This window comes from Molossus molossus, unplaced genomic scaffold (assembly GCF_014108415.1).
Source record: "Molossus molossus isolate mMolMol1 unplaced genomic scaffold, mMolMol1.p scaffold_m16_p_4, whole genome shotgun sequence".
NCBI lineage: Eukaryota > Metazoa > Chordata > Mammalia > Chiroptera > Molossidae > Molossus > Molossus molossus.
The window spans coordinates 66,570,127-66,595,477 of NW_023425377.1; the positions used below are offsets into that span (position 1 = coordinate 66,570,127).

A 25,351-nucleotide genomic window follows, 5' to 3' on the forward strand; every position below is an offset into this window, starting at 1 on the left:
AGCGCGTCTGGCTGAGTCAAGCTTATGAGTAATATATATGTATGAGCGGGGCCTGGAGTTGTGCGCGTGTTGGGGCCGAGTCTGGGAGCGGAAATGCGTCCGTGAGGTGGACCATTCAGGCTTCATGAATATGCAGGATGTCGGGGCAGAGCCTATGGGCTTCGCTGAGCCCGCAGGGGACGTGGCCAGCTGCGTCTCATGAATAATGCAGTACGTCGGCTAGCCGTGCGACGTCGACGGCAGGCTTCGCAGGATCCGGAGAGGGCGTGGGTAGTGCGTCATGAATAATGCAGCACGTCAGCGGGTGGCGGGCGGGGCTGAAGTGCCGGCCTTGGAGCCGGGAAGGGGGGCCGGGTAGCAATGGTCGCAAGATGGCGGCGCTGAAGGAGGATTGGAGCTACGGGCTGTCGTGCGGCCGGGTGAGCGACGGCAGCAAGGTGTCCGTGTTTCACGTGAAGCTCACCGACAGTGCCCTGAGGGCCTTCGAGAACTACCGCACCAGCCAGGTGAGCGGCGTGGGCTCGGTGAGGCCGTCGGGGACGTCGGGGCGCAGGCCCGCCTCGCGCGCCCCTCGCCCAGCGTCCGGGCCTCGGGACGCGGGGTCGGGCGTTCGAGGTGCTGCTCGTGGGTACCTTGGCCGGCAGGGTGCGGAGAATCACGTTCCTTTTCGGTCCCGGAAGGCGACACTGGCGAGCGGCCCAGGCCGGCGGAGGGGCCCAAACTCGCGCGCCTGGTCCAGGGGGTGTTTCTGTGGCACCTGGAGGCGTCTGGGGCCTTTCCCTGTCCACCCTGAACTGATCTGTTCACCTTGCCGGGGGAAGGGTGTAGGGGTGTGGTTGAGGCTTATCCGTCAGGGTCTCTGGCAGGATGCGTCAGTGGGGCACTCCTATCGGGGTACCTGTGGGGTCCAGTTCCGTTTGTGTGTGTGTGGGGTGGGCGTCTTTGACTTTTTCCAATGAGGCCCCTGGAGTTGGGCTCACTCTTCGTTCTTGGGAAGGGGAGTTTGGGCAAACATTGATAGCTTGTCTGCAACTCCACCCATTGTCCCCCCGCCACCCCCCAGGTGACCCTGTTTCACCAAACACCTTCAGAGAGTGGAAGTATTTTGTGGGGAAGAAGCTGTGTGGGCTGGGAAATGGTGGTTGGGCACCTGGGAGGGAGCTCTGGCCATGGCACCTGGCCACTGACTCTCAACTTCTCAGGGGCCCATTTGGGCCCATCTGGGGAAGTTCAAGACATTTCGTTCAGCCCCCTGGCTTGGGGCAGGGGGTGGGGAAGAGGCTGCTGTGCATCTTCTTTCAGGCCTGACTTGGGGGCACATCTGGGGCTGTGGTCAGACCTACTTCTTCCCATTTCTGTTTGTGTCATGGCGCCCTCAGTCTGTGTTGGGACAGAAGTTGCAGGTGCCTAGTGATCAGGTTCTGAGGAGAAGTGGTTTGGGAGCACCGTCCTCCTTGCCTGGAAAGTGAGGGCTTCATAGTCAGAGGGGCTGGGGAGGCCCCAGTCCGTGTGTGTGTGTGTTGTGTACACACCAGGGATGAGGGAGCCTTGGGTGCGTGAGGAGAGAGACTAACTAGGAAGGAATGTGGCTTTCTTCCTGCCCTGGACTTGTTCAGCACCATTAGCTAAGCTGGGAATTTCTTCCCCTGTTTCATTCCCACCATTTCCTAGGTGCCCACCCTTCCTGTGCTTCTTCCCACCTTTTTGGGCAATTTCCTTCCTGTCCTGATGTGTCAGTTTCCCCTTAATAGAAGGAGGTCCTCATTTTTTTGGTAAGAGCAAGTTGTCATCTTGTCAGAAGGAAGGTTGAGGCACTTCTGTAGGAGAGGAAGAGGAGGTAGGGGCACAGTGGTTGGCTTGAGCCTCCCTTCCCTGCGGAATTTCATTCCTGAGTATGACTTGTCCTGCAGGAAGGCAAACTTTCCTAGAGGCAGCAGTGGGAGAGCTCATGAGTCATGTAAATAAGGTGAACTTGGTACCTGGTCACTTTGGGTTAGGAGCCCCGCCTTCCCTGCCATGCTGCCCTATCTTGATCCATTGGTCCAGAAGATCTGCCTTTGCATCCACCTCTGCTGTCACACTGCTATTTTTAATTTAGAGTGTTGGTTACATCCCCTAACTAAACTAGGTCTTCCTCATTTGAGCTTGAAGGTAACTGCAGACTCAGGCTGGTTCCACATGGAGCCCAGCTGTGTAGGTTAAAGTCAGTCACTAGGAGGGGCTCCCTCAAAGAACTTTTTCAAGCTATCCTGGCCAACTTGGCTGGCTGGGCTAAAATTTTGGGGACCCAAACTTGTGTTTTTTTTTTTTTTTAAATGAGTGTTGTTTTATTTTTATTTTTTTTATCCTCACCCGAGGACATTTTTCCATTTTTTGTTCAGATAGAGTGGGAGGGAGAGAGAGGAAGAGAGAGAGAGAAACATTGCATGAAAGGGACACATCGAGTGGTTGCCACCCGCACGACTAGGGCCGGGGACAAACTGCAACCGAGGTACGTGCACTTAGCAGGAACAGAACCCGGGTCTCTCTGGACCGCAGGCTGATGCTTTAACAGCTGAGCCAAACCAGCCAGGGCCCAAACTTGTGCTTTTCTCAGAAGTTGTTTGGTATTTAAGTGACTTGGCAATTTTTGTATTGAACCATAGCCATTGGGCAATGTGATAGGCTGGCCAAAAATGAGGACAACTCAAGTGTTCTTGGTGCTTTTGGATGCTGGACATGGGGAAGGCGACTTGAATAACTTGGTTGTGTGACCAGAACAGTGTATTGGTTATTAACAAAACCTCAGATGCACAGCTTTGTCGATAGTGTCTAAAGTTTTCTGTTCTCTCAAGCTGTGGTTAAATGGTTTGCCAATGGCAACTTGTGGAGAGGGTTTTTATTTTTACTTTTTAATTGTGAAGAGGCTTGTACAAATTCAGAAGTGGCAGGGGATTGGAGAAGAACTTCCTGTAATCCTAGCTGTTGGATCAGCTCCAGTAGAAGTCCCTGAGATTTCTCTCTCCAGAGGGATCTGAAGTCTGAGCTGCTTTTATGCAGACCTAGTGGCCTGCCTGGAATTTGGTGGAAGGTGAAGATGTGGTAATACATGCAGCTGCCAGCCATCCAGATTTGGGCTTTGTGCAGTTTCTCCTTGAATATAAAAATTAAAGTGAGTCTTGAAGGAGCTACTCCTATGGATCTCCTTTTTTGCTGTTATGGGTTAGTTACTTCTAGGAGAGAAGACAGAGAAAGTGTGGACACAACCCATTCTTCCAAGATAGCTTCACGTGCCTCTCAGATGTGCGACCCCTGACTACTCCCTGGGACACCTGTCTCAACCACTTGGGCTTGTTATCGTTGGGTTTGGTGGGCTCTGTTGCTGGGTGACCTTTTCCTTTCCTGAGAGGAAGGAGCATGTTGTTAATCAGAAAAAATTGAGGGCCCAGGGAGGGGCCTAACAAGCCTGGAGATTGGGGCCTATTTAGGTTTGAATCTCACCTCTACCTACATTACATCTTGGGCCAGTGACTGACCCTTGACAGTCCAGATCCTTCTCACAGCTCTGAGGATCCCAGCACCTAGCCTTGTCTGAGCTCCATACCCTCCTTCTCTTGGGTCTGTGGGGATCCGTTGGCACATGTGTGCCCCTTGGCACAGCCCTGACTCCTCAGGTACACTTGGAGCCTCTACCCAAAACCAAGTTAGAATGAAGCCTGGGCTCTTGTATCTGCTTGAATCTGACTGAGCGCCTGGTCTGTGTAGGGCCACTGCTGAGGAGCTGGACATTCACAAGTGACCAAAGAAAGCCCCTAGTGTCAGGACCTGACATTATAGAGGCAAGAGACAGATAATGAATAGGGCAGCACAGAAATCAACATGAACTTGTCAGTGGTCAGCGTCAGGAAGGAAATATAATCGCGCAGCATGATGGCATGGGGTGGTTGATATGAAAGGGTACTGATTGAGAAAGGTGCTTTTAGGAGATGCCAGAGCTGAGGTCTGCGGGATGAGGGGTCCAGGCAAGCTGGGTGCACAGGCCTTGAGACATAAGGGGCTGGGGAGGCCACTGGGGCAGGGGAGTGGCCCAATAAGCTGTAAAGGGTGGCTGCAGGACTATGTCCTCAGGAAGGGTGTGTATGGGGGGGAGGTACAGGAGGCCTGCTGTGAATACTCCACCACTGTCTTGGAGCCCTGCAGTGCTGCTCTGCCTGCTGCACCGCCTGCTGCTCCAGAGGCGGCTGCGTGGATGTCAGCCCTGGCACTGGGGGCAGGAGGAGCCTTAATTTAGCTTCTGTTCCCCTCCGGCAGTAAGGCCCTGGGAGGCAGGCTCGTCTCCCCTTCCTGGAGGGTGCCCCACTTGGCCCTAAGCAGGGGAGCTTCTTGCCAGCCTGTCTGCTTTACAGCTGGCCCACCTTTAAGACTAGGTGGCGCTGCCCCTCCAGGCTGTGGGCCAGGCCCTTGTAAACCCTTCATTCTTGACAACACTGGCAAGAGGGCTAGCTTATTATTATTTTTTTATCCTCACCTGAGGACATTTTTCCATTTTTTTGTTCAGATAGAGTGGGAGGGAGAGAGAGGAAGAGAGAGAGAAACATAAATGCGAAAGGGACACGTCGAGTGGCTGCCACTTGCACGACCATCCAGGGCCGGGGACAAACTGCAGCCGAGGTGCGCGCCCTTAGTGGGAACCGAACCCGGGTCTCTGGACCACAGGCCGACGCTCTAACCACTGAACCAAACTGGCCAGGGCAAGAGGGCTGGCTTATTGTTCCCACTGAGCTTTTGGGGCAGTTGGGCTCTGAGCAGCAGTGTTGCTTGCCTGAGGTCCTCACTGGCCCAGGCTGCCTCTCAAGTTGGGAAGGAGCTTGAGCCACTGGACATAGCTATGAAAAGGAGTCACTTGGTCGTTTCGAGTCCTAGTTAAAATGCCAGTGTTTCAGGCTCCTGTGACTGTTGGTGACATGGGTGGCCCTGCAAATGCCTGAAGTTGCTGTCTGTGTCTGTGCTGATCTCTCTCCTCCAAGGAAGCCTAAAGATGACAGTAATCACCAACTGTGGATCAAGGCCTGCATGCCAGTGCTGTCCTGAGCTGCACACTTTACTTCCTCTGGTCCTCTGTCAGCCCTGTGGCAGGGTGAGGAAATGGGTGGAGACTCTGGGAGGTCGAGTCACCAGAAGGAATCTCTCAAAGACGGACTTAGAAAACTCCCTCTGAAGGGCTATGCTGGGCTCTGTGGGTGGGGAGGAGCAGGCTGGCCTCTTGCCTAGGGGCCTGGGGTTCAGTTTGTGTGTTTCAAGGTGGACGCTTGATGGTTTTGGGTGGAGTCAGTCCCTCTCAGCATACCCGTCTTGCCTGGCCGGTGTGGCTCAGTGGTTGAACGTCGACCCATGCACCAAGAGGTCGCTGGTTCGATTTCTGGTCAGGGCACGTGCCCAGGTTGTGGGCCAAATCCCCAGTGGGCTGGGAGGGGCATGTAGGAGGTGGCCAGTCGATATTTTCTCTCATCGATGTTTTTATCTCTCTCTCTCTCTCTCTCTCTCTCTCTAAAATCAATAAAGAAAAAAGAATTTAAAAAAATATATAGAACACCCCTCTCATTGATGCTGGAGAGGGCGAGCACTCCGGGCATGGGATGAGTGCTGCAGGAGGCTGCAAGACTTTGTGAAGGGCCAAACCTGCCTTCCATCATGACTCTTGATTAGCCCTCTAGCTGCATCCAGTCTCCAAGGTGATTGTGTGTAAACAGCAGGCTGCTTTCTGAAACCCACCCTCTGTTGACTCATCTGCAAGGCTAGAGGTCATAACTCTGGAAACAGTTTTGACATCACACCACAATTGTGACTGTTTTGTGAATCCAATTATCTGTGACAGGAGCCCTTCCCCTTGGCCTGGCAAGGACCAGCTGGCAGTCCATACTATGCCTTCAGGGTTTGGCCTCCCCTGTCCTTTGTTTTAAACTTTTTTTTCTTTATTGATTTTAGAGAGAGAGGGAGAGAGATATGGAAACATCGATTGGCTGCCTCCTGCATGCCCCCCACTGGGGATTTGGCCTACAACCTGGGCATGTGCCCTGACCGGGAATCGAACCAGCGACCTCTTGGTGCATGGGTCGATGCTCAGCCACTGAGCCACACCAGCCGGGCCTGTCCTTTGTTTTTAGGGCTTCACTCCCCGCTCTGTGCCTTTATGATTTTCTGCTTGGTCTGAGCTGCACAGCCAGAATTGTCTGAAATCTCATCTCCAGTGATACGTGGCTGCTCCACAGTCAGAACAGTCACTCCAAATGAGTGAGTGATACAGACAGCCATGTCTTGTGGTTGTTTTGTCACTTAACTTTTTAGTAAGAAAGCTGGTGTCCACATAACTATCCAGAGGGGATCTCTCTTGTCCCCACACCAAGTGGCTACATGGAGTCTGATTGCTTCCTGCATGACCTCGACTGGGTCCAGGGATTGAACCTGCGACCCAGGTACATGCCCTTGACCGGGAATCAAACCCTTGACCCTTCGGTCTGTGAGTTGGTGCTCCAACCTTTGAGCTGAACTGATGGGGGCCATTTTTCTGATTCTTTTTTTATCCTCACTTGAGGACATTTTTCCATTTTTTGTTCAGATAGAGTGGGAGGGAGAGAGAGGAAGAGAGAGAGAGAAGCATCGACATGAAAGGGACACATTGAGTGGCTGCCTCCCATACGACCCAGCCAGGGCTGGGGACAAACTGCAACCTGAGGTATATACACTTAGCGGGAACCGAGCCCGGGTCTCTCTGGACTGCAGGCTGATGCTCTAACCGTTGAGCCAAACTGGCCAGGGCCATTTTTCTGATTCTTGTATGTGCTCTGACTGGGGATCGAACCCACAACCTTAGTGTATTGGGATGATACTCTAACCAACTGAGCCACCTTGCCAGGGCTTTCTTTATTTCTTGTTAATATAAAAGAAGTATAGCTTAGTGTAGAAAACTGGCAAAATACCCTATTCCCACCACTGCAGTAGGCCCCCTTAGCACTTTGCTCTGTCTTGTTTCCAGCTACTGTGTTACCACAGTGGTGTCCTTATATAATCTTAGTTGTCACTTCTTCCCTGAAACACTGTATAAGCTCTGTTTTTGTTTTTATCACAGTGGTAAGCTTTACTTTAAAAACAAAAAAAAAATTTTTTTTTTTATTGATTTTAGAGAGGGAGGAAGGGAGAGGGAGAGATAGATAGAAACATTGATGAGAGAGAGCATCGATTGGCTGCCTCCTGCATGCACCCACTGGGGATTGGGCCTACAACCTGGGCATATTCCCTGACTGGGAATCAAACAGACGACTTCTTGGTGCATGGGTTGATGCAACCAGTGAGCCACACCGGCCAGGCAAGCTTTACTCTTGAGATCGCAGGCCGATGCTCTAACCGCTGAGCCAAACCGGCCAGGGCAAAGCTTTACTCTTTAGTGGCAAGTCTCTGCAGTGTGGACCCTAACAGGTTGTTATCCTCGAGTGCTGCACTGATCCTAGGCTTCCTGGTTGTGCAGAGCTGTGTCCACTGTTCTGAGTGCTGTGCAGAGACACTGGTGTGCAGTGAGGGGAACCCCTGTGTCCTTGTACATCCTGAGTGGAATAGGATGCTGCAGGTGTTGCAATTGAGGCTGAGAGAGATGGGTTCTGCCCTGTCAGGGAGCGCAGGCCTGGAAACAGAGAGGCCTGTGGTGGGGTGGCATTGAAGGCTGTGTAAGGGGTCAGATATGGGAAGGATGTGGGCCACCCCCTGTTCCTGGTAGGGGTGGGGACATTGTTAACCTTTGCTGATTCTGGCTGTGGTGCAAATGCCATCACACACTGGGCTTTATGGTCATGCCGAGCTGAGTGTTTGAGAGTTAGGTCACATAGGGTTCTGGAGTCACCCTTGGCTGGAGGGCGACTTTGGCCAGGAGAGCTACTATGGGTCTATGGCACTGCTCTGGAGTCACATCTTTATGTGTTGTCACCTTGTCCCAGGGCAAGGATGTCATCAGGTTCCTGCCAGTGTCCTGACAGTGAAGTTTGAAGGTGGTTTTGAACAGATATGGTGGCTGTGGGACCAGCAGTCTTTTTTATTCTGGTTATTAGATTGTATTCATTGTTTGGGGCAGTTGGTTACCAGGTTTTTCTTATTGGGCTAGTCTTGACCAATTTCTGGACAGTGGGTACTAGGGGAGTCAAAGCCGAGCCTGGACGGAGGTGTTGCACCCTGTGACAGTGCCTGGGGGTCCGTGGCAACCTGAATCAACCTCAATAGGTGCAACCACCTATTGGGGTTTAGCCTACCTGGTGAGGTTTAGCCTACCTTGGACTGCTCTGCCTTTGAGAAATTAATGAGCAACAGATAATGGAGGGCGAGGTTAATCCTCCACAAACTGTCATTGATGCTTCCTTGGTTCTTAGGGTGGGGGAGACTGAGGACTGGCACAGGAGTCCCTTGTCTGCGGGTGTGCCTTCCCAACTGCCCTTGTTCTATTCCAGGCCTGTGTGTGTGGTGGTGGGGGTGGAGGAGGGTATCAACTTTTTTCCTTGCTGCCATGTCCAGCTTAGATACTCAAGAATGGATGTCTTAGCAAGAATGAGCCTCCCTGAAGGATGCCACACATTGGGGTCTGAGTGACCTGGTTGCAGCCATTTCTGCTCATAGTCTGGGGACTGGGCCACTGGCTCTCTCTCTGAGGCTCAGTTACCACGGGTTGAAGTAGTGCCTGCAATTGCAGTGGTCTCTCAGGTCAGATGAAAGAGGCGTCTGGACACTAACTGCTCTTGCCTCCATGTCCTGGAGATGAGAAAGTGTAGTTCTTCAGAACTTAAAGTATCTGCTCCTGTACCTCTACTGTTAAGGATTTTTTAAAAAATAAATAAATTGCTTTACCCATTAAAAAAAATTTATATTTGTTATTGATTGATTGATTTGAGAGAGAGAGAGAGAGAGAGAGAGGAAAGGAGAGAGAAACATTGATTTGTTGTTCTACTTATTCATGCATTCATTGTTTGGTTCTTGTATGTACCCTGACCAGGGATTAAACCCCAAACCTTGGCGTATTGGGACAATGCGCTAACCAACTGAACTACTTGGCCAGGGCTTTCCCTAGTTTCTTTCTCTCCCTAATTTTTTTAAAAAAATTTTTTATTAATTTTTTTAGAGAGAGATAGAAACATAGATGCAAGATACACTGATCAGCTGCCTCCCACATGCCTTCTACTGGGGATCGAGCCCTCAACCCTGGCATGTGCCCTAACCAGGAATGGAACCAGGACATTTCAGTCCATGGGATGAAGCTCAATCCACCGAGCCACACTATCTGGGTAGACTTTCCCATTTTTTTTTTTTTTTTTAGCAGCTTTTCTGCTGGGAAGCTCACCACACTATATTGGAGAGAGCTAGGCCCTCCTGTGCATCCCCCTTCTCCATCCCTCCAGCAGTCTTGGGGGCTGATGATGGAGTGGGCAGAGACAGGGATTGGAAATGCTGGTCAAGTTTCTGGAGCCACATCCTGCCAGGTCTGGAGTGAGTGCTAAGTCTGCTGGGCTGGTGGCCACAGGTGAGGGAATATGAACTGAGATGAAGTGGCTCCTGCCGTCAGGTTATTTTCCAGCCTGTGGGTATTGGGAAACCACAGGACAGTGTGGAGGTGCCAAACCCCCTCCATTCAAGAATGCTCTTCCTCGGGGATTTGAGGTGGGGATTCTGTCTCCTCCATCATCCAGGGGGCCTGGGCAAAGGTATTTAAGGACTGAGTAGCAGGGATTGACTGTACCCTTCCCCCATACCCCTCTGCTGGGAAGGAGTGGCAGGACACAGGAATGAGAGGCCTAAGGAGTCCTGGCCTACCTCTCCCCTCACCTGGACACGTGCAAATGGACCCCACGTCCTGGTTATCAGACCACATTGGCACTTACTGGTGGCAGGCTGGCCAGACCTCACTCTCTAGCCCCCGGGCAATGGACAGGAGGTGCCTTCAGGAAGTGGGGCAAGCTAAACCCGGAAGAAGCCAAGATTTGGGATGTTTGCCTGAGATCTGAGAGAGTGGCACTGGAAGGAGAGACCCATTGGTGGGGCAGCCAGAGAGCATGAGGGTAAGGAGTGCCGGGACAGGGAGTTGAGGTTAATTCACGCAAAGAAGCCAACAAAGTGGTAGTGGCTGCTCTGCTCTGTGTAGTGTAGATGGCTCCAGCCTCTTCCTAGGTTCACTCCACCCTGATTTCACTGGGGGGCTCCATTCTATGACTAGCAAAGATCAGGGAGGCCTTGGGAGTGCTGAGACCAGTCAGCATGAATCTTTACTAGGGATCTCTCAGAGCATTTAAATATTAAAAAAAAAATTGATCATAACTATTTTTAAGTGCATATTCAGTGGCATTAAGTACATTCACAGTGTTGTGCAGCCATCACATCATCCATCTTCTGAATTTGTTCATTTTCCCAAACTGAAACTCTGTCCCCATTAAACACTAACTCCTATCCTCCTCCCCTAGCCCCTGGCACTCACCATTCTGCTCTTGTCTCCATGAATCTGACTACTGTAGGGACTTCATATAAGTAGAATCATACAATATTTGTCCTTTTTTGACTGGCTTATTTCACTTAACAAAATGTCTTCACGGTTTATCCATGTTGTAGCAGGTGTCAGAATTTTCTTCCTTTTTGTTGTTGAATAATCCATCATGTGGATGGACCACATTTTGTTTATCCATTTATTTTATCAATGGACACTTAGGTTGCTTTCACCTTTTGGCTGATGTAAATAATCCTGCTGTGAACATAGATGTACAAACATCTCTTTGAGCCTGCTTTAAATTATTTTGGGTGTATAGCCTGAAGTGGGATTGCTGGTCATATGATCATTCTGTGTTTAACCTTTTGAGAATCCACCTGATTGTTTTCCACGGTGGCTGCACCATTTTACATTCCTACCAGCAATGCACAAGGGTTCCAACTACTCTACATACTCTCCAACACTAGTTCTTTTCTGTGTGGTAGTTTAAAAAAATTTTTTTCTTTATTGATTTTAAGAAAGGAAGGGAGAGGGAGAGAGAAATAGAAACATTGATGAGAGAGAACATTGATTGGCCACTTCCTACATGCCCCCCCTGGCGATCGGCCCACAACCTGGGCATGTGCCCTGACCAGGAATCGAACTGGTGACCTCTTGGTGCATGGGTTGACACTCAGCCACTGAGTCACATGGGCTGGGCTTTTCTGTGTTTTTGATCGAAGCTATCCTGATTGGTGTGAAGTTGTTCTTGGAGCCTTTAAAATACACTGAGTATGCCTAGCCGGTGTGGTTCAGGAGTTGAGCATCAACCTATGCACCAAGAGGTCACTGGTTCGATTCCCCGTCACAGCATGTAGGAGGTGGCCAATCAATGTTCTCTCTCATTGATGTTTCTATCTCTCTCACCCTCTCTCTCTCAAAATCAATAAAGAAAAATACTTAAGCCCTGGCCGGTTTTGTTCAGTGGTTAGAGCATGGGCCCTCAGACCAGAGAGACCCAGGTTCAGTTCTTGCTAAGGGCACATACCTCGGTTGCAGTTTGTCCTTGTCCCTGGCCCTGGTTGGGGTCGTGTGGGTGGCATCCAGTCGATGTGGCTGTCTCTCTCACATTGATGTTTCTCTCTCTCTCCTTCCTTCTCTCCCTCCCTGCTCTATCTGAAGATAAATGTAAAAAAATGTCCTCGGGTGAGGGTAAAATAAAAAAAGAAAGTTAAAAGAAAAATACTTAAAAAATTAAAGTAAAATATACTGAGTGTGAGTGTGACTATTCAGGAGAATTAAGGTCTTCAGGGTCTCCAACACCTGCTGGATGATAGGTGGGCTCAGGATTCCCCTGGTTACAGGTGACAGAACCAGACCCCAGCAGAATGGGGGCACACTTAAGTTGGGCTTGGGCAGGCTTCAGGTCCTGCCTGCAGGAAGATTTTGAACAGGTCACCTGGGCGCAGATGACAGGAAGGGCAGGGACAGCCGGCGTGGCCCTGCTCTGGATGAATGGAGATGGCAGTGAAGTACAGGAGCCCAGCTCTAGCCAGGACTCTGATCTCTAAGATAGGAGGAGTAGTAAGTACCCTGGGTGGCCTAGATCGCTTATGGGGGGAGCAAGCAGTGGGAGCTGAGAGCTGGGGAAACGGGTGATAATGGGCTCTGCCCGGGGTGGCTCATTTTCCCCAGCCACCACCATCTCCCTACCCTCTCAGTAGCAGGACTTCTGTGTCCCCTTCCCTAAAAAAATAAAATAAAAAAAACAGAGGCCCAGAGGGTGATGGAGTGAGCTGGGCTCTGCCCTGCAGGAACCTGAGGCTGATGGGCTCTTCAGTGGTCAAGAGCTCAGATGGGGCAAAATCTCTGTTTTAGGTTTAGCTTTCTGTATCCTCTGAGGAATTGCAAGGCGACTGGTGTGGAAAATGGGCTTTCTTTCAGGTGGGAAGGGGCCTGGAGGCCCTATAAGTCAAGAACTGCCCTTTGGGGGTCACTGGGTAGGCAGGGGCTGTGCCATTATCCTGGTGTTTTCTCTAGCCCTATGGGCAGATTCAGTCTACTTGGCTCCTCCAACAGGGGAGGGTGTGCCCTTGTTCCTGTCCTGTTGTCCCTCCCCCTCCCACATAGGTCTCATGCCTGCCTTCAGTCTGTAGTCCAAGATAGGCTGATCTAAGGGTGGTCACCCTTCATGCTGCCCTTTCTGGTGGGTGTAGTGCTGTTGTGACCCACAGGGTTCTGGGTGGCCTCACCTTCTTCCACGACCTTGAGGATGGTAAGTGGGTTGAGAGGTTGCTTTTTTTAAAAAAAACAGTGACTTTTTGGGAGAAATTCATTTTCCTGCTGTGGACCTTGTGGGGTGGTTTACAAGGGTCTCAGTGCAGCATTAACACAAGGAGAACACCCACTGTATCAGTCAGGACAGCCTGGCTTTCAGGGGCCAAGAGCAAGTGAGCTCAGTGTGACTTCCTTCTCGAGGGTCTTCTTGCCTGTGATCTCTCTGATGTGTTCCTCTCCAGGTCCTGACTGGGATCCCGTGCCTTGTCCACCTCCTGGCCACTCTCTTTTCCCTGTGGGATTAGTGGTAGATCTCACGGGCCTCTTTTTGCCCCCAAGGAAGCTGAGTATGTTGTGCTTAGTATTGCTGCCATAGCTGTCGGACACTGAAACCAAGGCTTCCAGCATGTTTGTAGTGTTAGGAGAACAGAATTGGATCAGGATGCTGATGGAGGTGGACTGTATGGAACAACCACTCTGGGACTGACTGCTTCCCTCCCAATTTCAAGCATATTTGAATGCTTCCCATCCTGTTTAAGCCCCTGGGTTTCCCAGAAGTTTTTCTCAGCACAGAGTCAAGCCTGGCACAACTTCCAGTAGGCCTGCCTTTCTGTTTGTGACCTGCTTGTGAACTCTGGAAACAGGGCCAGTGTGTGAGTCTCTGCTGGAGCTGGGCAGGCAAGCATCTGCTTCTGATTCCAGTCAAGCTGTGGCTGAAGTTACCTGGCCCCTGGCCTTAGCTCCATGGCATACAGCAGGATCAGAGTCCTCTTTCCAGAGGGGATTGGGCCCAGTAAGGGGTTGGTCATCCTCGGTGTCTTTGAACATGCACTTTGTGGCATGAGGAACAGTTAGATGATAGTGGCTTCAGATGTGTCTCTCATAACCGCGACAATGTGTAGCAGGTGTCTCCTGCTGCCCAAGAGTGTGCTCCCCCATGGACTAGGGGGCTTCATTGAAGCTTCTAGAGCTTTCTCAGTGTGGGATAAGTGCCATCTGTAGATAGATTCTGAGTTAGATACCAGTGACCTGAAAGACCTGGGGAAGGGCTTCTCAGGCAGGCTTCCCTGCCAAGGGTTTGAGGTTTCTGTCTGTAGAAATGGCATGATTTTGCTTTTTTAATCTTTTATTTATTTATTTATTTTTATTTTTTGTTCAGATAGAGCAGGAGGGTAGGAGGGAGGGGGGGAGAGAGAGAGAAACATCCATGTGAAAGGTACACATCGAGTGGCTGCCACCCGTATGACCCAACCAGGGCCGGGGACAAACTGCAACCAAGGTACATGCCCTTAGCGGGAACTGAACCGGGGTCTCTCTGGACTGCAGCTGACGCTCTAACCGCTGAGCCAATCTGGACAGGGTTTTAATCTTTTTTTTTTTAAATCCTCACCCAAGGATATTTTTCCATCTGTTTTCAGAGTTGGGAGGAAGGGAGAGAGGAGAGGCAGAGAGAGAGAGACAGACAGACAGACAGAGACATCAATTCCAGAAAGACACATCGATTGGTTCCCTCGCACATGACCCCGACCAGGACCGGAGACTGAACCGCACATGAAGTACATGCCCTTGACCGGAATCGAACTGAGACTCTTTGGTCCACAGGCCAACGCTCTAACCACGGAGCTAAACTGGCCAGGTCATTGCTCTTTTTAACCTTTTGACATTGTTTCCTCCCTGGTCGCACTATTTTTGGTGTTGGATACTTGTAGAGTCTACTTATTTCAGAGAAATGTGCTCTGCTGACAGTGGATCTGGCAAGTGGGATGAGGACAGCCAGCACCGGGCACCTGTGTCTAGCTTGTTTCCAACCTACTCTGGGATTGGGACCAGGCTGTGCTGGCTTCCTTACCTGTGCACAGGGTCCCATTGATCAAGGGACTTGAGAGTAGAGCCACTGACCTGGCGATCTGTGCCAGCTCCTTGTGACAGCAAGTGGAACTATGTTAAGTATTTTGAAGCAGCTTCATCTCTTTGGGGAAGGTTCCCCCTTGTCTCTGAGCAGACGAGGTTGATGGCCCCTTTGGATGAGAATAGGGCCAGTGAACAGGTCTGCCAGTGCCTGGGTGTGTAGGGGTGAGGCTCACAGGCCGGCAGTAGAAGTTTAGCCAGTACTGTACTGGGAAGGCACAAGACTTTAGATCCCTTTCTCCCTGTGTTGGGAGGTGACTCAACAGAGTGTACCCCAGAGCTGTGGTCTGATACATTTGATTTAGGCATCTTCACATGTCTCCTCCCATCGTCTCTCCTCTTCCTGGTCTTGGTCTCTCACTTGTGAACTCATTGAGGCCCAGATGTTTTCAGGTAACAGGAATTGCCAAGTATGTGATCTGCTGGGCACACTCAGCCTCGGTGAGGGGCACACTCAGCCTCAGTGAGGGGCACACTCAGCCTCGGTGAGTAGCACCCACATCCATGGGCTCTTTTCGAGGCTTCTGGTGCTGTTTCTGGGGCTCAGCATTTAGGAGTAAGCACACCACGTGCTGCAGGCTTGGGCATCTCTCTGCTATTGCACGTCTCTGGGAGCTAGTGAGCTTAGGAATGCTATGGGTGGGTCACTAGAGGGAACAGGGTCCAGGTCTTGAGTTGGCTGAGCCGGGGGTAGTCCTGAGCTAGCCTGAAGATCTGGGAAGGCTGCCCATTGTCCTGCATTTATATGGCATCCAGTAGGGCCTAGATGCTGAGATTCCAGGTGTCCAGGTGCTGTCCCTGACAGCTGAGGGCCAGGGTGAGGGGTAGGCCTTATTGATTCCAAACCCTCACTGGTGTTGACTGCACGTGAGCTAAGCAGCTGCAAAATGGGGGGTAGTGAGGGCTAGGGGACTGGCTGAACAGTGGTACCACCTTCAGGGCCTTAGTTTCCCCCTCTGCCAGGAGGTGGGGGGTGGGCTTATCATTATGTTATGGGCTCTGTGCCCTCCTTCTGTGCGTACCCTCAGCTGTTCAGGAAAATAGTCGAGGTCTGAGGCAACTCTCAAAGGCAGGAGTTTGCTCCCTTGTTGGAACCCTGGGCTGAGGGTCTCCTGGTTATAGGCATCACAGACCCTAGACCAGGTAGTTCCTCCAGAACTCAAGGCTATAGGGTCTCTATGGGCCCTCAGGGCCTATCAACTGGTGGAGGAACTTGGTGGTGGTGCAGAGGGCTTCCCAGAGTGGGCAGGTTTCCACACAAGTAGTATTTCTCATGATAGCCATGGGGCATGCTAGAGATGGGGAGTGGGAACACAGCTCACACAGATACCACCAGGCTTTAGCCAGGATGTAGCCTGAAGCAATGCAGCCAGGACAGCTTTATTTGTTTAAAGTTGGGCCTTGAAAAAAAAAAAAAACAACAACAAAAGGAAAAGATAGAAGAAAAAATAAAGTTGGGCCTTGTGTTTTTCACTGTTATTTATTTATTCATTGGTTAACCCTGTGGGTGATGCTGGGCTGACCTCAGGCCTGACATTTGGGGCCAGAAGGCCCAGAGTCTGAGCTCTGCCGGCTGGCCCATTCTGGAGGGATGAGCATCGCTGTTCTGAAAACCTGTTCTTAGCCCTGAGGGTTCTGGAGTCTGTAGCTTCCTTTCCTTCCTCCCTATACCAGATGAACGTGACAGAAAAACACACATACACAGCAGTTTTATACAGGACTCCAGGAGAAATCCTGAAGTCTGCAGAAAATTTAGGGGAAATTCAGAAGATTGAGCCTCATGTCATCGTTTTCACTCAGGACGTGCCTTCAGATTTTGTTATCCAGAGAGTCACAAGATTGCATTTAAAAACAGAACAGAGTGTCATTAGTCAGCCCACGCAGGCATATCCATCCAGAGAGCCTCCTACCCTCCTCAGCCCTCCACTGCCCAGCTTGTCTGCACAGTGGCTGAGCCCCCATCACCTAAGGACTGAAATGCAGCACTCTCTGCCCACTGCTTGTTGGTGCCTCCACTTGAGAGAGGGTCATAGTTGGCATAGGCCTGTCCCTCTCCCTCCCCAGGTGTCTGTGTCCTCACCTGGGGTACCCTCTGTCCTCTCCTGACTCATTCCTGTCACACCCATAACCCATAGAAAGTGCTTTGTCAGCATAGATAGCTCTTTTTGTGGTCACAGCTCCCGGAAGCCTCTCCATACCCACATCCACAGGGCCTGCCCTGTGTTCTTGAGGCCTTCACCCCAGTGTGGCTATATCTGTTTGCTGTGTTCCCTGCTGTCCTGGAGCCCTCATTCATTTCTGGCCAGTGGATTGGGCATGTGAGTCCTTAATGGGGGAGATTGAGCCTCAGTGACAGGCCACTCTCAGGGCATTCCTGTCCCACAGAACTCTGAGGTATTTGGTGGCCTAACATGGGGTTTTCTTCCTCCCGTTATAAACCCTTTGTCTGGGCCAGCCAGATGACAGTGCCACTGAGCCGTGCTTGTTGACTGATGTGTGACTCCTGATTCCTGATCTTGCATCTCCCAGGCTGAAACCACCTTCATGGGATGCCCAGGGACCCCATTACTCAGGTTCCAGTGTCCCCTCAAGTGCCAAGGGCCTTTCGTTTGTTTGTTTTTTAATCCTCACCCGAGGGTATTTTTTCCATTTTTTTGTACAGATAGAGTGGGAGGGAGAGAGAGGAAGGGAGAGAGAAAGAGAAACATCGACGTGAAGGGACACATCGAGTGGCTGCCACCCGCACGACCAACCAAGGCCGGGGACAAACTGCAACCGAAGTACGTGCCCTTAGCGGGAACCGAACCCGGGTCTCTCCGGACCGCAGGCCGACGCTCTAACCGCTGAGCCAAACTGGCCAGGGCTCGAGGGCCTTTCCTTGGAAGTCTTCTGTACAGTGTCAGTGTCCTCGCTGCCTCCCCTACCTCCTGCTCACCAAAGGGCATATTTCCCCAAGGACAGAGGGTTTGGAGGAGGGCCTGGAACTTACCAGGCGTTAGCTGTGAGCCGTGAATTTGACTGGCCTTCCTTTTCTGAATCAGTGCTATCTGATTTTGTTTTGCTTTTACACGGTGCAGCCAGCCTTTGGGCACCAGCCAGGTGTGTCAGACAGACCAGCAGGAAGTGTTTGGGATCACACTCCCTGTGCATATCCTGCCGAGGCCCATGGGTCCTTCCTGTGACTCCTGTCCATCTGCCAGCTCCCCTGAGCAGCTGGCCCTTGGCCCAGAATGCTTGCCAGCTCGACCACATAGAGCTGAGGAAGGGCCCAGCTCTGAGCTGCTGCCCCCCAACAGTGATCAACAGTTCACACTACCTCTGCCATAACCTGCACCTTTCCCACTTACTCTCACACTCCAGATTATCTGATTCTTCCTAAATTTGTGGTAGTATTGGTCAGAAACCATGTCTCATTCTCATTTGTTTTCCTGGTGGCTTCTTGTCTGTTTTAGCCACTTGTTCTTTTATCTATGTGGTATTGTCAACATTCTCTGTTGGGTTGTCTGTCTTTTTTTTTTTTTCTTTTTTATCCTCACCCGAGGATATTTTCCATTTTTTGTACAGATAGAGTGGGAGGGAGAGAGAGGAAGGAGAGAGAAACATCGACGTGAAGGGACACATCGAGTGGCTGCCACCCACACGACCAACCAGGGCCGGGGACAAACTGCAACCGAAGTACGTGCCCCTAGCGGGAACCGAACCCGGGTCTCTCCGGACCGCAGGCCGACGCTCTAACCGCTGAGCCAAACTGGCCAGGGCGGGTTGTCTGTCTTTTAATGGGGCTCACTCTAGCATGGGTTGACCCTCAGGCTCTTTCACTGCCTCCTGAGTGCTGTCTGCCAGTCGAGCATGTGAGGTTGTTTCTTCTCCCAGGCCTGACCCTCTGCACTCCTAACCAACCAAGATCGTCTCTCCCACTGGGAAGTTTGGGCCCGAGTTGGCTGGTGAAAATTGTCCTAATGTCCCCAGGAATGAGGCTTATAGGCTGTACTCTGGGGAATTGAATATGCAGAGTTGGCACCTAGTTGGCCATTTGTCTTGAGCATGACTGTGGAACCAGTTGGCCAGTGGCTTTGACGTTCTTGGGCTGTATTGTCAGGCTGGTTTCCAAGGTCTTGGGTTTGCTTCAGTTTCCTTGTGACACATTAGTGAAAACACATAAGCTGCACTGTGCAGTGGGTAAAGTACTGAATTCTTTTTTTTTTTAATCCTCACCCAAGGACATTTTTCCATTTTTTGTTCAGATGGAGTGGGAGGGAGAGGGAGAGAGAAACATCGACGTGAAAAGGACACATCGAGTGCCTGCCTCCCGCATGACCCAACCAGGGCCGGGGGCAAACTGCAACTGTGGTACCTGCCCTTAGCGGGAACCGAACCTGGGTCTCTCTGGACCGCAGGCCGACGCTCTAACTGCTGATCCAAACCGGCCAGGGCAATTCTTTTTTTTTTTTCTTTATTGATTTTAGAGAGAGAGGAAGGGAGAGGGAGAGAGAGATAGAAACATTGATGAGAGAGAACATGGACTGACTGCCTCCTGCATGCCCCCACTGGAGATTTGGCCCACAACCTGGGCATGTGCCCTCACTGGCAATCGAACCAGAGACCTCTTGGTGCCTGGGTCAATGCTCAACCACGGAGCCACACTGCCTGGGCGAAAGTACTGAATTCTGTGTGGTCCCTGACAGTTCCCAAAGTCAGTTCACATACATTTTGTGTTCAAGTCCATGGCTATGACTCTCTGAGCAGGGCAGTCAGTTAAGCCACAGCTCTGGGCCCTGGGCAGTTCTGCCCATCTCTGGGGCTGAATGAGGAAGTGCTAAGAGGTCCAGGCACCTGACCTCTGCAGGGGCTGGGATGTGCCATCCATCGGCCCTGAAACATAGTTGCTTCCTTGAAGGAAGCCCTTGGTTCCCCATATGTCCCCCTGTCCTAAAGGGACAGTTCCTGTTTCTGCCCTTGTTGGAGTTGATTACTGAGTCCTACTGGGAGGAAATAGAATTTGGTGTGCAGGGTTTCAGATGTAACCACCAGAGTGTTGATGGGGCAGCTGTTAAAGGAAGCCATGACTTGGCCACCGGTGAAATACCACTATTATCGTTTTTTCATTGACCCAGTGGAGGCGGGGGCGAGCCCTGAGGGGCTCTCCCTTCTGGTGCCAAGTGCCTGGCCAGAAAAAAAAAAAGGAAGCCACGACAGACATCTATATGGTGAGCACGCTGTCATCTGAGGGGTTCAAGCAAACATCGAACATACACCAGTTCTTCCAGCAATGGCAACCACACACATGACAGATGTGGGGACGTGAACAAAGACATAGTCAGGTTTCACTTAATGAGCACTTATTAGTATTATTATTGGCTTGCTATCAACTTGCTGAGTATTCTTTGAGGTCATTGATAGGGTTTGGGAAGGGTTCAGATGGTTTTCTTGTTTTGGGGAGCGGGGACACTCCCTTTGTTAGGGCCTGTTACATCAGCTATCCCTGATGGGGCCTCCTGGTATGCCAGGAGTCCTTGGGCATTCTTTTTCCCAGCCCCTGTCCCCTGTGGTCTGTTTGTTACCCTGGTGGGAGAGCAGACATAGTGAGGTCCCAGGACCATGGTTACCCCAGTAATACCCCTTGGGGTTGAGTATGTAACTTTGCTGGGTTGGAGTCATTTCCATTTCACAGATGTGAAAATTGACCAGCACACGGGTGGTTAAGGGTGTTCTCTCTGACCCTGGTGGTCTTGCCTCCTGGCACATGTCAGGGATTTTTTTTTTTTTAAGAATGTGGCAATGCTGTGTTTTCCAGTGTTCTGAAACATAGAGGCAGGTGTTGGAGGCCACCTGAGCCTCAGAGCTGGTTTGTGCTGTTTGTACCTTGTTTCAGATGTGACTTAGGTCACCAGCCCCAAGTGACCAAAACCAGAGAGGTTAACTGCCTGACTTAGGTCACACAGCTTTTTAAATGGCAGATTCTGAAGCAGAAGTGAATCTTGTGATCTCAACTTCAGAAGTTTTGCTCTCAGTTCCCAGCAGCCGCTAGTGGCCCCAGTGCATCATTCTTGCTCTTTAACCCCTGATTCCCTTTCTCGCTGGGACCAGCTGTTTGATGTAGAAGCCAGGCAGGTGTGCTGCTCCTATCTCCTGTAAGGAAAGGAGGGGACACCAGCTGCTGCTGCCTTAGCTTTCATGCAAGGTCTGGCCCTTCCCAGGTCTGGGTTGGGTTTGAGTGGCTTGGGCTGGTATAGAGGAAGGAGCCCTGGACCTGGGGATTTTAGCACCTATGTGGGGCAGCCATGGCCATGAAGAGGGCCATACAGGACCCCCAGAGGTAACCCAGCCTCTTACTCTGGGTGATTTGGGGTTCCTGGCCCAGAAGTCCAGAAAGGGTTTGGATTCTCACTGCTGATCCATGGGACTGTCCAGTGCCAGCGCAAGGCAATCTGTTTTTCATTTCTGAATTTAACTCTGATCCTCTGACTGAGCAGCTGGCTTAGAGTCCAGCTAGGTTCCACTTCAGTGATGGCTCAGATCAGGAGCTGCTCCTGAAACTGAATTTCAAGCCTGATGTAAAATGGGTTTAATGACCTGGATTGATGAGTAGGAGACATCATCTTGCCTCCTGGATGTTTTGTGTTTTATTTTTGTTTTTTTTGTTGTTTTTTTAATCCTCACCTGAGGATATTTTCCCGTTTATCTTCAGATAGAGTTTGAGGTGGGAGGAGAAACATCAGTGTGAGAGAGACACATCAATTGGTTGCCTCCCGCATGACCCTGACCAGGGCCGGGGACCCAACTGCAACCTAGGTACGTGCCCTTGTCTGGAATTGAACCCGTGACTCTGGTCCGTGGGCCGATACTCAACCGTTGAGCCAAACCAGCCAGGGCTGTTTTGTGTTTCTGAAGTGATGTGTGCTCACTGGGAAGACTTGGTGTCAAGGCTACAGTGAGAGGCCTTGGCAGGGGCCTCCTCCTGTCACTAGGGCTGCCTCCCTGTCCCTCTTACACAGACTGTACCCTTTATTGTTTTTAATTGTTTAAAGTATTACAGATGTCCCTCTTTTTTCCCCATTCAGACTGTGCTTTTTGAGTAATGTTTTAAAAAGTTGTTTCTTGCATCTCACTTGGTTTTATTTATTCTCAAGCCCAGGAAGACTGGCTGTCACTTGGGCATGGCCTCACTTTCTTGGGTCACCCCTCAGGATGTGTTGTGTCTTTGGGTCAACCCCTCTGGAGCGTACCTGTGTGCTGGGACCAGAGCAGAGAGCTGTGAAGAGTGGGCAGTGACCCAGCAGACCTTTCCCAGGCTCTAGGGTGGAGGGGGGCATTTCTCAGGGACCAAGTATGTCTCTTCTTATGTCTGTGGGGTCTGAGATCCATCCAGCCTTGGCCGCCCTGCTTTCTTTGCCCATTGGGTCAACCTGGGTAGGTTAGTGATGGAAACATATGCCATATTCTGGCCATTTCATCCTTCTTGAGTGGGACGCTGCATTCCCATTTAATGATCTTTGTTTTCTGCCCAAACTGAAGTACCATGCCCTACATTTGGGAAGCCAGGCCCCCTCTGTTCTGGCCAGCAGCCTTGGCCTCAGAGAGACCAGAGGTGTCATCATGCTGTCAAAGCCCAGAGTGAGCTCCACAGACCCCCATGTAAATAGGATCTTTTCCAGAAGGTGCCTGGCAGAACTTCCTATCATAGCCTGGTAGCCACTCTGGTGACAGCGGCCCCTGCTTGTCACCCTTGTCTCTGAGCTGCCTCTTTCCTTTCTGATTTCTCAGATAAATCCTTGGGCTTGTAGAAATGGTTTGTCCTAATTAGCTAAAGCATCCTCTTCCTTCTTGGTTACTCTTAAGGTCTGGTCTCCATGCAGAAGACAAAGGCAGCCTCTGTTCAACCCTCCCAGCTTTACAGACTACATCTGGTTAGGAGTAGCATGGCCAGGTCACTGTGTGGTCGCCCTGTGCTTTTCATTCTGTGGGTGGGAGGGGCTCTTAGGAGGATCATGAGAGGCAGGGGGCATGTACTTGTCCTAGCATCTCTTGCTGTCATCTCAGCCTGGTTGCTGAGGTGCTCCCTGTCAGGGTATTGGGAGATGGGGTAGGAGGGATAGATATTCCAGGGAGCACAACATGTGCCTGGAGTGTGCAGGGGTTGGGGGAGACCACTGGATGCTGGGGAAGGGTGTCCAGAGTGGGAAGGGGAGGCTCAAGAGGCCAGGGGCTCTAGACAGGCCTGGGGAGGGGATGTTCATGTCCAGATGTTCTCTCAGTTATGTGATGTCTTATGTGTCCACATGCACCTGTGTTCATGATATATAGTAATGGCATTTTATTTTTTTAATTAAGTAATTAATTTTTAAAAATGTTTTTGGTATTTTAAGGGAGAGAGAGAGAGAGAAAGAGAGAAGCATCGATGTGAGAGAGCTACATTGATCGGCTGCCTCATGCACACCCCTAACTAGGGATTGTGCCCTCAACCTGGGCATGTGCTCTGACTGGGAATCGAACTGGGACCTCTCAGTCCATGGGACAATACTCAGTCCACTGAGCCATACCGGTTGGGCAGTAATCCATTTTAAAAAACTGGAACCAAATGCTCCAAAACTTGGCTGCATGGAGACCCTCCCTGCCCCACCCCTGTGGACACTAGAAAGTATTGGGGGCATTAGTCCCAGCAGCACCGGTGTAGGGGCTGGGGTGCTGATGTTCCAAACCTGAGCAAGCATTTCATGTGACTTATCTGATGAGTCCTCACACCCATTGTCTGAGGCCAGGAGTAAATATTGGTTCAGAAACAGCGGATTTGTTGGGGCTAATTTTTTTTCTTTTGTTGTTAATTTTTACCTGAGGATATTTTTTCCATTGATTTTTTTTACAGAGAGTGGAAGGGAGGGAAGCAGAGAGAGAGAGAGAGAGAGAGAGAGAAACATTGATGTGAAAGAGACACATCTACCCGTTATCTCCTGAATGTACTCCAACTGGGGCCAGGGATCAAACCTGCAACCCGGGTATGTGCCCTTGACCGGGAATCGAACCCATGATCCTTCGGTGTGCAAGGCAGTGCTCCAACCACTGAGCCACACCAACCAGGGCAAAGGCTAATTTTTTAAACTCTAGTGACTTATAAGCATCTTTCCAGTCTGGTTGTCTATGACCAAACCCCATTTGGGGTAGCATCCAGTAAGTCACTAAGTCCTGTACAGGGGCTATGGCTCTTTCTGGGCACAGCTCTCCTCTTCAATGCCTAAAATACACCTAATTACCAAGGAAATGCACTACACAGAGAGTGAGTGAAGCATTAAAAAGAAATGTATGACCTTGTAACAGATGTACTATATTAATGTCTTAAATGATGAGATCTAGCAGCAGATCCAATGGCTGTAACTTTGAAATAGTGTTGAGCAAAAATGTCCTTTGAAGACATCAGCACAACTAGTCTTTCATGTGTTAAAACATATTAAAAGTTGATACCACTCTCACTGCTGTAGCTTGTTGCCTGCATGAAGGAAATGCTAAGTTTCAGTTTGTGGAAATAAATGTGTTTTGTCTTCCTATCCAAATTCAAGAACAGCCCAAGTTGAGGTGTGTCCTGTAGACTTCCTCCAATGCAGGGCTGTTAGGAGCTGTAAGCTATTGACAGACGAAGATGCTTCTGGGTCTCAGTCTTTGAACAAGGTTCCTCTGAGAGGCAGGTAACCCTACAGCTGTGGATGGAGCAGGCCAAGTGGAGCCTGGAGCCTGGAGCCTGGAGCCTCTTGTGGTGCCAGGACTTCAGAGGAGGGCAGGGATGGGTTAGGAGCCAGCGCCAAGGGTCCTGGTTCTGTAATTAAGAACTGTAATGCATTTGAGACCATTGCAAAAGGCAGTTTCTGAGTTTGTCTGAATTAGGCTTCTCTCGAGAAATAGAACCAATTTGAAGAGGGGAGACTGTTTTTAAGGAATTGACTCATGTGATCATAGGTGTTAAGAAATCAGAAATCTGTAGGGCAGACTGAGAGGCTGAAGGGCTAGTGTATCTATAGTGCAAAGGTGGGTTGGAGGCAGAGTATCTTCTTCCTCTAGGGCACCTTGATCTTTTTCTCTTAAGGCCTTTTACTGATTGGAGGAAGCCCATCCATATTATGGAGAGTAATTTGCTTTACTCAGAGTCTGCTAGTTTACATGTTAATCTCATCTAAGAACCACCTTCACTGCAACATCTAGACTGCTATTTGACCAAACAACTGGGTTCCATGGCCCAGCTGAGTTGACACTTGAAATTTACCATCACACTGCCGATGGTAGACATGTAAATAAACGAAGAAGATGGTAGAGCTCCTGCTTACAGTGGGATGCCGAGGCCAGCAGAGACTGGAACTGCATTTTGGCCACCACTGTGAAGCTGTGGACAGAAGGGCTGAACCTGGGCTACAGGTAGGGAGTAGGCATCTGCTGTCAGTTGCTTGAAGAGAAGGCAAACTGAACAGAGTGGCCCTGCCCAGGTGGTTAGAGTTAACAGCCCTATGTGGGTAGGCAGACCCTGGGTTACCTCTGCCTGGAGTGTTTCTGGGCCCACAGTCACCTCAAGGTATACGCTGGAACACACACTGAGGGTCGCACTAGGCAGACCCAAATGCAGCACCTTCTAGTGAAGAAAGGGGGGATCCTGTGTTATCCTAAAATGTCGATGCCTTAAAATATCAAAGGATAGCTGAGAAACCTCCAGATTAAAGGTGG

At 50.6% G+C, this 25,351-nt stretch overlaps 1 protein-coding gene across 6 annotated transcripts in view; it reads left to right on the forward strand.

Moving 5' to 3' along the window:
- Positions 1-328: 328 nt before the first annotated feature.
- Positions 329-25,351, forward strand: part of ELL (elongation factor for RNA polymerase II) — a 73,272-nt gene continuing 48,249 nt past the window's right edge. For 5 of the 6 annotated variants that reach the window (XM_036240027.1, XM_036240025.1, XM_036240029.1 and 2 more), the window contains exon 1: positions 355-506. In XM_036240027.1, coding sequence (XP_036095920.1) covers positions 372-506 — 135 coding nt within the window. In that variant the 5' untranslated portion in view covers positions 355-371. Of the gene's footprint in view, positions 507-25,351 lie in introns of all 6 variants that reach the window. The other variant, XM_036240028.1, reaches the window with a different exon arrangement.